This window comes from Humulus lupulus, chromosome 6, assembly GCF_963169125.1.
Source record: "Humulus lupulus chromosome 6, drHumLupu1.1, whole genome shotgun sequence".
Lineage (NCBI taxonomy): Eukaryota > Viridiplantae > Streptophyta > Magnoliopsida > Rosales > Cannabaceae > Humulus > Humulus lupulus.
This window is the reverse complement of record NC_084798.1, coordinates 139488932-139504938: the sequence shown is the minus strand read 5'-3', so window position 1 is coordinate 139504938 and position 16007 is coordinate 139488932. Positions and strand designations below refer to the sequence as shown.

At 32.2% G+C, this 16007-nt stretch overlaps 1 protein-coding gene across 2 annotated transcripts; it reads right to left on the bottom strand.

Moving 5' to 3' along the window:
- Window positions 1-3452: 3452 nt before the first annotated feature.
- Window positions 3453-7998, bottom strand: LOC133782565 (G-type lectin S-receptor-like serine/threonine-protein kinase At4g27290). 2 transcript variants are annotated; one of them, XM_062221896.1, is made up of 7 exons: window positions 6614-7998; window positions 6372-6518; window positions 5215-5357; window positions 4934-5144; window positions 4596-4833; window positions 4359-4509; window positions 3453-4147 (listed from the first exon to the last, which is right to left on the bottom strand). In XM_062221896.1, exons 1-7 carry the CDS (start codon window positions 7995-7997, stop codon window positions 3827-3829), a joined length of 2595 nt encoding a protein of 864 aa, XP_062077880.1. In that variant the 5' UTR covers window position 7998; the 3' UTR covers window positions 3453-3826. The 2 variants fall into 2 exon arrangements, with proteins under 2 accessions (XP_062077880.1, XP_062077881.1); XM_062221897.1 differs by having other exon boundaries at window positions 6372-6515; window positions 6614-7997.
- Window positions 7999-16007: the final 8009 nt, after the last annotated feature.

Sequence of the window (16007 nt, the reverse complement as noted above, 5' to 3'; positions counted from 1 at the left end):
AAATTATGAAAGTTTACTCTAGGCTGACTTTCTCATGTTTGCAACAATTATTTAAACTAGTGTATATGGATTTATTCTTTTGTTTCCTCCATTAACTTTTTATAAGTGTATTTGTTTCTGGTAGCTATTAAAGAAACAAATAGCATAAACGAAACACTTAATTATTCATAGTAATTAAATAACTTTAAGTTTTCAAGTGAATTAAGTAATGTTATTTGAAAAAATATATATATCAGCACCTTCTTATACGAAAATCAACAAAACAAAAAAATGGATTTGAAAAAAATCCCAAGATCAATCAAGACCAATATTCCAAAGATGCAATTTTATGCTTCATTAATGGAAAAGAAATCAAAGCTAATAAATTCTGCATCTTTCATTGATGATTATATCTTGTGGAGTATTAGATCTCTCTATCCCCTCTCTATATTCTCCCCACAACTAAATATAATCAAATTTAGCAATCTTTTCTCTAATTACATTAACTGAAACTAATTTATCTTCCTTTGGGATCTCAGAATGTGTTAGCATAACTACATCAGCTCTCATCTCAGTTTCATCCAAAGTTTGTCTCACCTTCAAAAAAGATTCAATCAAATTTTAATCTTTTACAAGTCACATAATTAATTCATCAATCAAACACAACAACAAGAATTAAAAGAATAAATGTTTACCATCTTCAATCAGGTTATGAGTGTGTAAACTTTGTAGATGAGAGGGAGAGAGTATGATTAAACAAAATTCACTTTTTTTTTTAACTAATTACTAATTATAATTAAACTTATTTTTAAAATAAAATAAATTTTAATTAGTTTTATAAGGAAACAAAATATTTTAAATAAATAGTATAGTATCAAGTTACTATTGATTAAATAGTTTTAGTCAATTGCTGAATTAATTACAACCATTTAATTACAATCCAATGACTACAACCGATGTAACTATAGATGGGTATAAATTTAACGTAACCATTAAGTACTCACTCTAATATACAAATTAATTATTTTTATGTTATATTATGACACTTTATTATTTAAGATACATTTCGGTAACTTTCAAACGTATTTAAGAAACTAATCAGTTGTCATATGATATAATATGTTACTATCAGTTTATTAATAAAATCTAATTTCATATAATTTTTATATGAAATTTTTTAATAGACTTTTTTAGTCACTCATGTAATTTATATGTGTTATTAGTAAAATATTTTTACATTAACTTCAAGTATATTTTAGAAACTAATTAGTTATCATATAATATAAAAGGCTTATTAGGATTTTTTCCTCCCGAACTATTACAACTACCAAATCGTGCCCATTGAATTTTTTGGCTTGTTAAAAATTCCCCCTGAACTATTCACGTTGCTGAAATGTGGGACTTCCGTCCAATTTCACTAACGGAATGGTGATGTGGCAGTTTGGTGGCTGATGTGGATTGCCATATATATAATTTAAAAAATAGATAGGATTTTACCCCCCCGAACTTTTACTATTACCAAATTATGCCCCCTCGAATTCTAAAATTTAAAATTTAAACAATATTTTGAATATTAAAAAGAAAATATAAAAGGCATTCAACTAAAAATTTATTTAAATTAAATTAAATCATACAAAATAAAAACTTAAGGCAGCATAGGCGACACCAAAGCTGAATGTCGTTAGGGATCCAAATGAGCCAAGTCTATTGGCGATGCGCTACCCAACCAACTTTGAGCTCATTCTGACTCATGCCCAACACCCAAGCCAATTTTTTGTCACCATCAATTTTTTTTATTTATTTTAATGGTTTTTTTTCTTCTTTTTTAATATTCAAAAGAATGTTTAATTTTAAATTTTTAAAATTCGGGGGGCACAATTTGGTAATGGTAATAGTTTGGGGGGCAAAAATCATATTTATTCTTTATATTATAAAAGAGATATTGACAAGGCAATACCACATCAGCCACCAAACTGCCACATCACCATGCCGTTAGTGAAATTGGACAGAAGTCCCACATTTCAGTAACGTGAATAATTCAGGGGGAATTTTTAACAAGATGAAAAATTCGGGGGGCACGATTTGGATTGGTAATAGTTCGAAGGGAAAAATCCTAATAAGCCAATATAAAAAAATATCCTATAATTCCAAGTTATCATGAACAACTTATTAAAAAAATAATATTATTTAGTATCATGCATAGTTATTTTTAAAAGCTACATTTTCGTTGCTTGAAAATAATTTAATATACCAATTGATTACATTTTGATATATGACTAATTTTTTTAGTATGCCACAAATTTAAAGCAACCAACAAACTTAGTGAGTTACCAAAAAGTATCTTTTTATCTTCTATTTAAAAGATATCAAACAATATCTATTTTTAAAAAGTTATTTAAAGTTGTTTAGAATACCATATGGTATCTTTTAAATGTAAAATAAAAATATAATTGGTATATCAAATTTTGTTTAAGTTTACACATTAGTTACTTTTTGGTTAACATAATATAAAAAAAAATTTAAAATGTTGCTTTTTATTTTGATCATCTTATCCAGTGACGGCAAAAAAACATATATTTCCCACATATTAAAATAATCACCTTGAAGAGTAGGTCGCGATAGTACCACTCTTGAGCCCAACAAACTAACGATGTGGTCGAAAAAAAAATTCAAGTTAAAAAGAAAAGAGAAAGAAATAAAGTTGTTAAAAAAAAGAAACAAAAAAATCTTTCAAAAAGTACAAAAACGGCACCGGTATAAAAAAAGCTAATAAGGTTATGTGTAAATTAAATTAGCTAAGTTATTTTTGTAATTAAGTTACAAAAACGTTATGCGGTGTAAATTTCTCCTTGTTTTATCTATCAACATGGGCAAAGCCCAATCCTTTTTTTTTTGTGTGGGAAATTCTTTATAGGACGCAGCCAAGAGGGTTGTAGATATCTTTGACACTTGGATGACAAAGCTCGCTGTTGAATTGTATGCACGAACGAAAGTCCTCCTACGATAAGTCACTTTTCGGTGACTTTTCATGTTTGAAACTAGCGTGAAGCACCAATTATGAAAAGATTTCTGAAATCATTTTGCTTTATGAAAGTTGTTAAAGTATTTCCTAAACACATAATAAACTATGATCCCTATGGTTATAATTTAGACGGGAAAGCCCTGATACCATATCAAGACTAAAAGAACAGATTTGGAAAATGTGATAATCTTATTGAATTAAGTTACAGAAATTATACAGAGTATAAAAACTGAACTAACAAACTACTGTAACAGAATTGTAACTAACAACTTAACAACTAACTGAATCATAACAAATTCATAGCTGTCTCTAACACAACTTGTACTTCAATTACAACATACATGTCACAAAGCTTGCTAATATATATTGACATATTATGGCCTCTTACTTTTCTTAGTCCTGATAGACAATGACATGAAATTGTAAAGACTTTTCGTGATATCTACTAATATTCAAAGAACCAGTGTATAAACATATTATTCTTATAAAAGTTATTTAAGAAGTACATGAAAGAATGAGAAATACCTACATATATAATTACTACACATATGGTAGATTGTTGTAACAAGAGGGACTTTTGCTGCTGAAAGTTGTGTTTTCCTTGTACATTCATATGGATGGGCGGGATAATGTATTTGAGGATTATCAAAATTTACTGTATTACAATGATGGTATTCAAACTGACAAAGAAAAGAGGCGATTGTTTTGTTTGCTTTATAAACTAACAAATGCAAAAATGATCACTAGTGAGCCCCGCTCTTCACTTGGTTCTTGAATTACCAGATAAAATATTAGGGGTTTCAACATGGTCCCAACTTTATAGACCTATCGACCCATGATTGCTGTTATGGTCAGGGTGTTTGGTGAGGAATATGCTGACTCAGGCTTAGTAAAGGAAAGCTCATCTCTTGCTTGCAAATTTGAGTCCATGAAGTAGCCTGGTGGATTGGGCTGACGCAATATTACATTATCATTTTCCAACATAAAAACGACAGACGGCATGCTAGGTCTATCCAAAAGATTTTGTTGCACACATAAGAGACCAACATGGATGCAACGCACCACTTTATCACGATTTTCACACGAGTCCCTTAACAACACATCGATCAAATCAAAGGGCCTTTCTTCTTTTAGCAAAGTCCATGCCTGTGAAATAAATAAAAAACACACAAGTGTCATTCGTTGTAATTTGTTCAAATTATTCTATTATATGAGGCACACCTAACATATCTTATAGCGATATATTTTTATAGGTCCTACTAAGTCCCACTGGAGAACCGACCCAATAGATTGAACCAAAAAAAATCTTCTTTTAATGGTAGATTTAGAAACATGTAGGTAGATTTAGAAACTTTACATGTCCAATTAGAGTATGGTTGTGGCTTTCGTGCTTAAAGGATTTGCATTTCTTGCCGCTTACAATCTCCAACACCATTACACCAAAACTAAAAACGTCAGACTTTGTCGAAAATTGGCCACTAAAAGCATATTCTGGCGCCATATAACCACTGCAGGGACCGAGTATGAAATGTAAGGCATGAAAAAGAAATATATATTAACACACAATATGATATTTTTATATCATAATACTTACAAAGTTCCTACTACTTTGTTTGTGTTTCCCTCTGTTTGATCTCCTCCAAAAGTTCTAGCCATACCAAAGTCTGAGATTTTGGGATTCATTCCATCATCAAGTAACACATTACTTGTTTTGAGATCTCTATGAACAATTCTTAATCTGGAATCATGATGGAGATAAAGAAGTCCTCGAGCAATTCCACATAAAATTTGGTATCGCTTTGGCCATTCTAATAGAATACCTCGTGTTTGATCTACAAAATAGGTTGTTCAAGTTAGTCGTGTAATGACTTTAAAATATTTCAGAATGGTGTGGTACTTAAAGATTTCTTTTAATAAAAAAGTTGTTCTAACCAAAAATGAAAAGATCAAGACTTTTGTTGGGCATGTATTCGTAGATCAACAATTTCTCCTCTCTCTCAATGGAGCAACCTATAAGCTTTACAAGATTTCGATGTTGAAGCTTGGCAATTAGCTTTACTTCATTGTTGAACTCATTAACCCCTTGTTTAGAACGTATTGAAAGCCTTTTCACTGCAATTTGTTGCCCGTCTTCTAACTCACCCTGCCAAAATTCTCAATTAACAAAAGTGAGGCAAACTCTTTATCATCTTTTCTATATGTAAAATGCTTACTTTGTATACAGGTCCAAATCCACCTTCTCCAAGCTTATTTCTCACCGAAAAATTATCAGTAGCAGTGGATATTTGAGAAAAGGTGAACAAAGGAAGATCCAGTTCCTCATGGCTTTCATTCTGCCTAATTGTTTCATTTTTTTCTGTTTTTGACATGAAAATATGAGAGCAAATTAGGCAAGGAATCATTTCAAGCATAACATATAAGAGCAAACTTCTACAAGAGCACATGCTCATTCATAAGATTGCATTCAACTCGGGCCCAAGTTATAATTCAGGTGTAAGACAGGTCTACTGTGAAAACCTTCATAAAACTATACTTGAAGAATTCAATAGTAGCTACTTCTAAAGGGATCAGGTTTCGTTTGGAACCAACTATTGGCCTATATTATGTATGAATTTAATGCTTTATGCTATCCTTTAAGTATTTGATGACTCTAGTGCGCGCAGAAAGTTGCTGTACAGGTCTGCTTTAACTATTGTCCATAGGTATGTCCTATATACTGTCACAGAGGAATTCAAAAGTTTTCAGGGCATTCTGTTTTCTCAAATTCATATTAAAGCTAATTTCAAGCTTCCATAAGATTGTCACAGTTTTACCCTTCAAATAATTAGAAAATAAATTTTCAATTACTGCTCCAAATTTATAAAGATAGGTTGGTATTTTTCAAAATGCATTAATAAATGTGTAATTTTTTAAACAAAAACATTTTGACTCAATTGGTATATGCAGCCATGGTAATTATGTTGGCAACTCAATGGCTATCAAAAATATCTTTTTTTTTTCTTTAAAAAAACAAAATGCGACATTATACAAAGTAATTTTGAAAACACCAACTCATGTTTGTAGATTACAAAAAGATCCGCAAGAGTAATTATAAGTGCACAAATGATATAACAAATATTCTGCGCGCACTAGAGTGAACAACTTTCTGCATATCATTTGTTTTTTTGTAAATGATATGACAAGCGTTTTTAATCAATCATAAATAACACTTGCTGTATTAAAAGATATATCAGGTAGGTGTATAATATTTTAATGCACATTTCTAATACCTACTCCTATATCCAATATTAAATACTACATTAATAAAAAAAATTAACTGCTGTAATAGTCGCCAATTATAGAGTAAGAGAAGTAATTAGGGAAACACTACCTTTTAAGTTTTTTCTCCAGCAAATGCAACAGCAGCCAAGGAAAAGGAATACAATTCCAAAAACACTTCCTCCAATAACTAGTGAAACAATCAAGACTGTTCTGTTACGACCCTCCTCTCCTTCTCTTCCTTCTGTTTGGTCAACTGCTTTTACAGTAAAAATTTAAAGTAAGTTACCAAACTAAGAGCAATAAGGCAGATCATGATTAATATATATATATATATATAATAAACTTACATACCTAGCTCTGAATCCGCAGTACGAACATAAAGGTCAGGTCCACCAACACTACCACCTATATTTTGTCTAATACCAATTATATCACCAAACCAATTAACACAGCCACTACCTTCTCCTCGGATATCCAAATTCGAATAAGCCGTACAAGAACAGTTGCTGAAGCACCTACCCTCGCATTCCCTTAAACTTGTATCTTTGTCCACCCATGAATTTCTAGTATCTGGCAGCTTCAAACCAGATAATTTCATAAACCCATCTACCCTATTCGCGTTGCAATCTATTGATATAGATCTTACACATCCATTAGACCAATCCATTCTATCCCATTCTTCCACATTCTTGGGGTTGAAACCCATCAGGCATTCGCATATTGGAACTTTAGATATGACGCAATTCGCATTAGCTCCGCACACATTGTAAATGTCACATGCATCAGAAGGAATTGAGAAATTAGACCCCCATATTTGCTCACTTTCAATCCATGTCAAATGGGCCAAAGTGCTTTTCGCTGCATTCAACACTATGCTTGATATCGTTGATCTATTCTTGAGGTTGTAAGTGAAATAAACTTCCAAATCTCTGTCCATCACAGAGAAATTAAAAAGCGAATTAGACTGAAAATAAGGGATACCACTGAAATATAGGCCATTCCATGGCCCAGATTGAAAAAACACCGCGTTATTCTTATGAAACACTAATTCTGGGGAGTCATTGTTATTCTTATCACCCCTACCAATCTCCAAAGCTAATTCTCCATTACAAGGGTCATCAGGGTTCCTCCATGCAATTAGTTGCCACTTCATACCGGTCTTCATGTCCCATCCCAATCTCATGCCCGGTAACAAAGTATCTGTAGGATAGTCAAAGCTTTGCCACAAATAATTTTCTGAGTTTGAGTCTTCCTCCTCTGTTACAACAAGATTCCCAGAATCTAGAAGCTCTATTTTGGGTTTCTTGGCCACTTTCGTTAAGTTCATCGACAAAATGACACTTCCCTTCACACCAGAAAGCTCAATATTGCCATCGTCGTTTACAGCCAGCTTGCCAGATGAACTGTTGATGGGATTGCATCTATTTGCAACCCAAACCGTAGTGTCAGATATTGGGATGTTCTTGTACCAAATTCCCAGATAACGATTCTTGGATTTTCCTGGACTGAAGAAGCCAAGCTCAAACCTTTCCTCTTTAGACACCAGCGTTTTACCATCATCGTTGAGAGATTGGAGTTGAGTTATCCTATTAAGTTGAGCTATTGAGTCTTCACAGAAGAGAAGAAGAAGAAGAAGAATGATTTGGAAAAAAGTAAGGTTGGCCATTGCTTGTAATTGTGCTCTGCTTAGGATACAAATTGAAGTTAGAAGAGAAGGCAAAACAGGTTTTCGCATGGCGTGCCAATGTTTACTTTTGTTCAAGTCGTTGGTCAAAATTGTTCATTTTTTAATTAAGAAGAAAGTTTACATCAAGTTGAGAGGGTTGAAAATAATTATCACAATAATACCAAACAAAAGTCAATAGTTCATTGTTTTGTTTTACTAAAAACTCGTACACTTGTTTTATGATTAAATATTTAATTAACTGATCTTTACAATTATATACCTAGCATAAAATAATTTCTAAAACTACCTACAAAATTTATTAAAAAAATGTCATAAAAAAAATATAGGAATTAAAAAATAATATACCTGAATTAAAAATATTTTTTAAATTCCTAATTTCTCATTTTTCTAGGTTTTCAAAAGCAACATTTTAGTTACTTATAATGACAATAAATTACCAATTTGTTACTTTTTCATAAAAATGTTATAACATATTATTTCATATACATTTTATTTACCTCCAAAATTTATTTATTGAAATTATTTTATCTTAAAATACTTATTAGTCTTTTTTAGATTATATTAGTATCTTATTATTTAAGATCATTTTGCATTACCTTCTACCTTATTTCAAGAGCTAATAAGTTACAATAAAATATAACAAATTACTATAAAACTTATCATTAAAAGTTACTTTTAGTAACTTTTTTTAATGAAAATTTTTAATTTACTTTTTAGTCACTATTGTAATTTATATGTAAATAATAGTGTTTCTTTTATATCAAACAAACAAAGAAGAAACTTAGAAATTACTTTCAAATTATAATAAAAAATAGACATTTTGGTTTTTTATTATAAATTTTTGTTTAACCAAATTAAAAATCAATTACATAGTTACTTTTTAAATACAACACATAAATTACTTATTAAAATTATGGAATACATCATTCCATTTTTAGTAAAACAAAATAGAAAATAAACTTTTTGGTTAACCATATATAAAAGAAACTAAACGTTTAATTTTAATTGTGGTCATCTTCTCTGGTGACGGCGAAAAAACTTATGTTTCCCACACATTAAAATGATCACCTTGAAGAGAATGTCGTGATGATACTACTCTTGAGTCCAAAAGACTGGCGTTGTGGCTCAAATTTTTGTTTAAATAAAATAAATAAGATGATTATTGTAGATAAAATAGAAAAAATAGTACCACATGTAAATTTTCCTTTAATTAATGGAAAATTCTTCATTACACCTTTGAAATTGGGTGTATCAATAAACCATTTGGGGGTGTTTGGTATGGGGTAAAGTAAATGTGAGAATGAGAATTTAAATCATTTCCTATGTTTGGTTCAAATTTTAAGGGGTAAAGTTAATAACTTGTGTGAGCCCCACATATATTTTAAGGGTAAAGTGAACCATTTTGTACACAAGAGTTTAATATTACCTCCATCCTAAGTCTCTCTACACTTTCCAAGGCAACTCAACTACTCAAAACAAGATTTATTGATAGAAAAAACAAGTGTTACAACTCTATTGCTCAAAATACAAGTAAATAGAATAATTTAGAAGAAGAAGATTACAAACTCAAAACAATGATAATACAAGTAAATAAGAACAAGAAGAACAAAAGAATGAAAAGAGCAATGAAAAACACAAACTCTCACACAACCAAAGTGTAGAGTAGTGAGGATCACCAACTTGAACAAGGTTCAAAACCTTTGTCCAAAAGTTTATTTCCCCTATTCTCTAAGCACTAAGGGATCTCTCAAGGATATAACTCTTTGGAATTATCAAGCCTCTATGGTGTACTTTCTAGCCAAGTGTTTTGTGGATAGAAAATGGTGCATCTTACAAATAAGCATTATACTCCTATTTATAGAGTTTGAGATACCCTTTGAATTTAAAATTTCACCAACCCCCATGGTTGCTACCAATGTTTAATTGGATATTTATGGAATTAAAATTGAGATTTGGGAGTTAATTGGGATGTTAGAACTATTAAAATTGGAAAAAACTGAAGAAAAAAAACAAACAAACATATTGGCTATCAACCCCACTGGCCGCGGCCAGGACTATCAGTGGTCGCGGCCACTGCCCATTAGATTAAATAATCACTTTTTGTAACACTTATTTAATCAATCAAATATTATATTAAAATATAATATTCCCCCACTTAATTAAATAATCACTCTATAGAAACATTTGCATTAGTGCATAAAGTAAAATGTCTTTTGACTTGAATTTTACCTTAGTGTAATTATCACAAAATTTGTTGAAATTTTGGTTGTCAAAGCATTGAACCACTATCCCTTGATAACAAACCGGTGATAACACACACATTTGTTATGTTCACTTGAGACCTCAATGTCTCACTTTTACACCGTTAATGCCCATGTGCACATTCCATTCATAGACATTTCTTGAGATTCACTCACAATTCTCATGAGAGGCGGCACCATCCCTAGGTCTATATGGGTAGAACTCTTACAGTATTTTGTTACCCTAAAATACTTGTCTTTTCAAGACCGAGTTCTATTAAAAAATATTTTGGTTTTAACCCTCATTTTGGTAACACACTAGTACTCATATCTCAGATGGGATAAAATTTGAGTACTACTACTATTCACTTGATTGACTTGTATTACATATTGAACCTAATACTAGTTTGGTTACTAGTATTAAGATATGTTACCATCAACCGTGAATCTCTTTAGGGAGTCTAAGTCTCATCCCTTGAGATGTAGAAATGATTTTATTTGAGTTATTTCTTTTCTCATGTATGCATACTTAAACACTCTCATTATTTTATTCAAACTTTGTTGCGAGCTATAGTTTGATTAAAATAGTTACCTCTTTAAAATAGTGAGTTTGACCATAGTCAACACCCCAACTATTTTATACTTCAATATCCAAAATAAACATTATCCTTGAATATTAATTCTAGAAACCTCTTTGTTTCGAAAATTCTCATTTATGTTTTAAATTGATTCCTTCTTGAATCAAAATATTACAAACAATAACTTTAGACACCAAGCATGTCTAGATTTATCAATTCTATACACATATAGCCAATGTGATTTAGAATGTGGAATTCCAAATCACCAATTAGGATGGCAAAATTAATCAATTATTATCAACAAAATAAACTGATTAACTTTGGAGCATCACCCCCAAATTTCTCACATAAAGTGAAAATATCACTTTAAATATAAATTTATTTATTTCTATTAAGTCTTTAATCTTCTAAGATAAGTCTAGACTTATAATTGACAAAGTTCATTATGAATTCTTTTAGCCACATGATAAACTCTCAATAGATCAAGATAAAAAACCTCAATGTTTATCTTGATTTATTTGCTTGCTAAAGCAGAACATGCTTCTTTGAAATTAACTTGCACTTAGTTTCTTTCTTTTATATATTTCACAAAATAAAAAATGTGAACACAAATGTAATGTGAGAATTTCTAAAACAAATAATCACATTATAGAATAATAGGTCTACACTCTTACCTATTATTTTAACAAGTTCATTTTGAAACTTTGTTAATATCTCACACAAATGTCTCATATCACAAATCTCATAGCAAAATAAATAATTATCATAGAATAATACTTTAATTTTATTGATAACTTTCAAGAGTACAAGCTTTATTTCATGACAATAACAATTTCCCAACAAGGCACATTAACATAGTAGTCATGTTAGGATCTATTCTTCATTTTCTATAGCATTTACCTCATTCTCATGTGGGTCCTTTCGGTACCTACATACTCTAACAGAGTGCTCAGATTTTCCACAAACAAAACAATGGCCTCTAACGTCTTTGAATTGTCCATGATATTTCTTTGGAACTAAAGGGTTCCCACTACCCTTTTTGTTGTTGCCCTTGGGAAGCTTGTGTGAAACCGCATTGGCCTTGGAAGTCTCATCTTTAGACTTATTCACACCCTTGTCTCTTATTCTCGATTCTTCTTCAATTCTAATGTGTTTTTGGATCTCTTCCAAAGTGTAATCCTCATTCTTATGGAGGATTATTTTCATATAGCTCCTCCAAGTTGTTGGTAATTTTGTCACTATTGCACCAACTTGACAGGCCTCAGGAAGCTCAACCTTGAGAACTTTCAACTTGTTCACAATCACTTGTAACTCATGAATTTGAGGCAAAAAAGTTTTCCCATCAAATAAAGAAAATTCAAAATATTGAGAAATTAAGAACTTTCTTGTACAATCTTCCTCGCCCTTGTACTTACTCTCCAAGGCATCTCAAATCTCCTTCGTGGATTTGGTATTGGTATAAAGGTCATATAGCCTATCAGATAGGGCATTAAGGATATGACTCTTACAAAGATGGTTGTCCTCTTCTCTCTTCCTTATTTTCTCCACCACCTCGAGAGTGTCTTTGTCAGATGGCCCGGCTAGAGAAGCCAAGGATAACTCAAGGAAGTAGGCTATCTTGAGTGTTTTCAAAAGGAATTTCACATTGTCTTGCCACCTAGTGAAATTGGATTCATCAAACCTATCCAACCTCACTACGGCTTGGTTCATGATCTTAATGGTTTCACCTTCAATTGAAATAAAAAGGGTTTAGCTTTTGATTGTTAGAGAATATATTATATTGTACTCAATGGAAATGGTAAAACCAAAATACAACTTTAAGCAAAATAATACAAGAGACAAGATGGTAGAAAAAACAAGTGTTACAACTCTATTGCTCAAAATATAAGTAAACAGAAGGATGTAGAAGAAGAAGATTACAAACTAAAAATATTGATAATACAAGTAAATAAGAACAAGAATAACAAAAGAATGAAAAGAGCAATGAAAAACACAAACTTTCACACAACCAAAGTGTAGAGTAGTGGGGATCACCAACTTGAACAAGGTTCAAAACCTTTGTCCAAAAGCTTATTTCCCCATTTTCTCTAAGCACTAAAGGATCTCTCAGGGAAATAGCTCTCTGGAATTATTAAGCCTCTATGGTGTATTTTCCAGCCAAGTGCTTTGTGGATAGAAAATGGTGTGTCTTATAAGTGAGCATTAGGTTCCTAATTATAGAGTTTGAGATACCCTTTAAATTTCAAATTCCACCAACCCCCATGGCTGTTACCAATATTTAATTGGATGTTTTATGGAATTAAAATGAATATTTGAGAGTTACTTGGGATGTTAGAACTATTCAAATTGGAAAAAAATGAAGAAGAAAAAAAGACAAATTGGTTGTTAGCCTCACTACCCCCAGGCACTAGTCTCTGTCCCCCAGGTCGCGGCCAGGGAATGTCAGTGGCCGCGACCACATGCCATTTTCAGCACAAAATGCCATTTTTCCAAACCGTCCCAAATCCTTTCCCACATGATTTTGTAACCTCAAAGCACCTAATGAGAGTTAAAAACATGTCTTCAACAACCATATTTCATAATGACTTCGTGAAATCCAATCTCAAATGTGTAACATACAATCTACACATTATTGAGTAATATTTGGGAGTTACAAATTTGTAACTGATTTTGTAGCTCCAAAATATGTCACATTTGCACACACACATATGTCCAATTTTGTGACTCTCATTGATATGTTACAAGGTGTGACAAATCACATTTGTGTGTCGAATCACATTTCGTCACATTATTTAATCTAACATTATATTATTTAAAATAATATAACACTTTCTACCTCTTTCTTAATAAATTTCTCATAAATTTTAAAAATTTCTTTTCACATTTTCTAAAAAAAGTCTTAAACAATTCAATGCTCTTTAGTAAATTGAAAATAAGTTTTATCTCTATAAATATTTATTATTTAAAAAAATAAAAAAAAATATGTTTGACACTTAATAATTTAATTTTTTAACTCAAAATAAGAAAATATATAAATGTATATAATGTAAAGTTAAAAAATAACAATTATCTTAGTAGAATCAAAATTAGTAGTAAATTTAAAATATTATATTTTTATACTTGTAAAAATTCTAATATTAAAAACTTACTTACTAATAAGAAATAATAAATGGATCATTTGGCAAAATGACCTGTTTTTATAGAATAATTTGCACTTTGGTCTTCTTTCAATAGTTTTTAGTTAAATTATCTCTTTTGTTAATGAATTTTTTATATTACCCATTTTACCTTTAAAATAAAATAAGATAAAAAAAATTAAAACAAAACCCCTAAACTATCATCTTCATCCTCACACTCCCTCTCACCCACCCACCCACACCCATCCACACCCCATTCTGGCCCCCACAATTGGCGACAACCGTCGCCGACCACCGACCACCACCAACTCCCCACATCTTTACACAACTCTGGCACTAAAGGATTGTAAACATCTATTTCAAAGGTAAGTTTATATAGGCTTTTGTTGTATATGAAATTTGATGTAGATTTTGTAGATAAAAAGTGCAATATGATTGTTTTAGTAGATTAAAAGTATTAGTAAGGAATTAGATTTATTTATGGAGATTTTTGTAGCTTAAAGCTTGAAAATCTGAGAAAAATAATGGTGGGTTCGACCATTTTCAGGGAGAGAAAACCCAGAATTTTTCAAGAGCCTGTCTAATTTTTTGACAAGTTGTCTAGTTTTGCAGACTAGCTGTCTAAATTTTAGACCAATTGTTGATGTGTAACACCATACTTCCTTAGAGCTGTTACCATGTGATTTATAAATGTATCATTAGCTCACTAATCAAGGTTTTAGGTTAAAAAGTGTGATTAATTCAAAATAAAGACTTATTTAGTGAACATAAGGTATAAAGAGTTGGTCATTCATTAAACTTCGTAAAAAATGATACATTGGGATCCCAAAATACTTTTTTGAAATACATTTACAGTCCAAAGGTAAGGTGCAGTCGACCTAAGCGACAAAATCGAACGTTTACCATGTGTTCCTCAAAACAATCCCAGTCGTGGCAACCAGGTAGGCCAAACATGTACACACCACTCCATGCCCTCCAAATCATGGTTGTTCGACCCATTCCTTGCCCTTACCTGTGCCACAGAGTACCCGTGAGCCGAGGCCCAGCAAGAGAACTTCAAGCAAAGCATACAATAATTTATTTCAACAAATACATACTTAATCAAAGATGACAATCAATTACAGGTTTTTATTGAAACACACAACAACATAGCAATATAATAGTACAATAGCACAACGACATAACAACACGACAACAAGTAGTATAGAAATATAGTAACACAACAGTACAGTAACACAATAGCACAATAATATAATAACAACACAATATCATAGCTGCGCAGTAACACAACAGAACAGTAGCATAGCTGCGGCCTTCGCCGATCGAGGTGCACTATTAGGCACCAAGCCCACGGTCTTAACCGAAAGTGTGTGTATAGCACCCTTAGAGGGTCCCGCCCTAGTGGCCTACATTCAGCATGCTTATCGCCAATCCCAGCCCCTTGCCGCTTCCGGATCTTGCCACTCTCGACTCTTGCCGCTTCCAGCTCTTGCCGATCAGTCACAATCACATGTATGACATAAAAACTATAACCAATACATTCAACACTATACTCCACATAGCTCTATGGGTACAAACAATTCTCTTACCTTGTGTCCCGAGCAGACAATCCAAAGCGATCCTGAGCCCGCTTCCTAGTCCCGAGCCTGAGCGGTAAAACCTAGTCACAACGTAACAATAAATGGACACCCATCAATCCCTAACCAATTAAGAACTTCATATTAAAATACTATCCTTCGGGACCCCAAATTCTATTAAACCGGGTAGTAGAATCATTCCCGAGCCTTAACATTTTGGTTCCCGAGCTTAAAACCCTCAATTGGCCAACACTGCCTATTTGAGCAGCGGCACAGGCGATAAGGGCCGCGACGTGCTCAAGTCAGAGAGCGTCCTCTCTGTCATTTGGGGAACACGGGTCGTAGCGCTTGGGCAACATCAGAGGCTCCCAGGCATTTTCGCACACTCAAGCACTGCGGCACGAGCCCCAAAACCCAGGAACTCCAGCATTTTCACTTCATTTTCCTCAACCTAACCTCACCAATTCCTACCTAAACTTGCCCCAAACACCATAATTATACCCCAATCTTATAACAGCACAGTATG

Bases quoted from the DNA above. Each gene is read 5' to 3' on its own strand.
- LOC133782565 (XM_062221896.1), bottom strand. From the start codon at position 7,997: ATGCGAAAACCTGTTTTGCCTTCTCTTCTAACTTCAATTTGTATCCTA. The intron at 4,834-4,933 runs GTTAGAACAACT...CCTATTTTGTAG, and splicing joins TCTTGATCTTTTCATTTTTG to ATCAAACACGAGGTATTCTA. The intron at 4,510-4,595 runs GTAAGTATTATG...CGGTCCCTGCAG, and splicing joins AACAAAGTAGTAGGAACTTT to TGGTTATATGGCGCCAGAAT.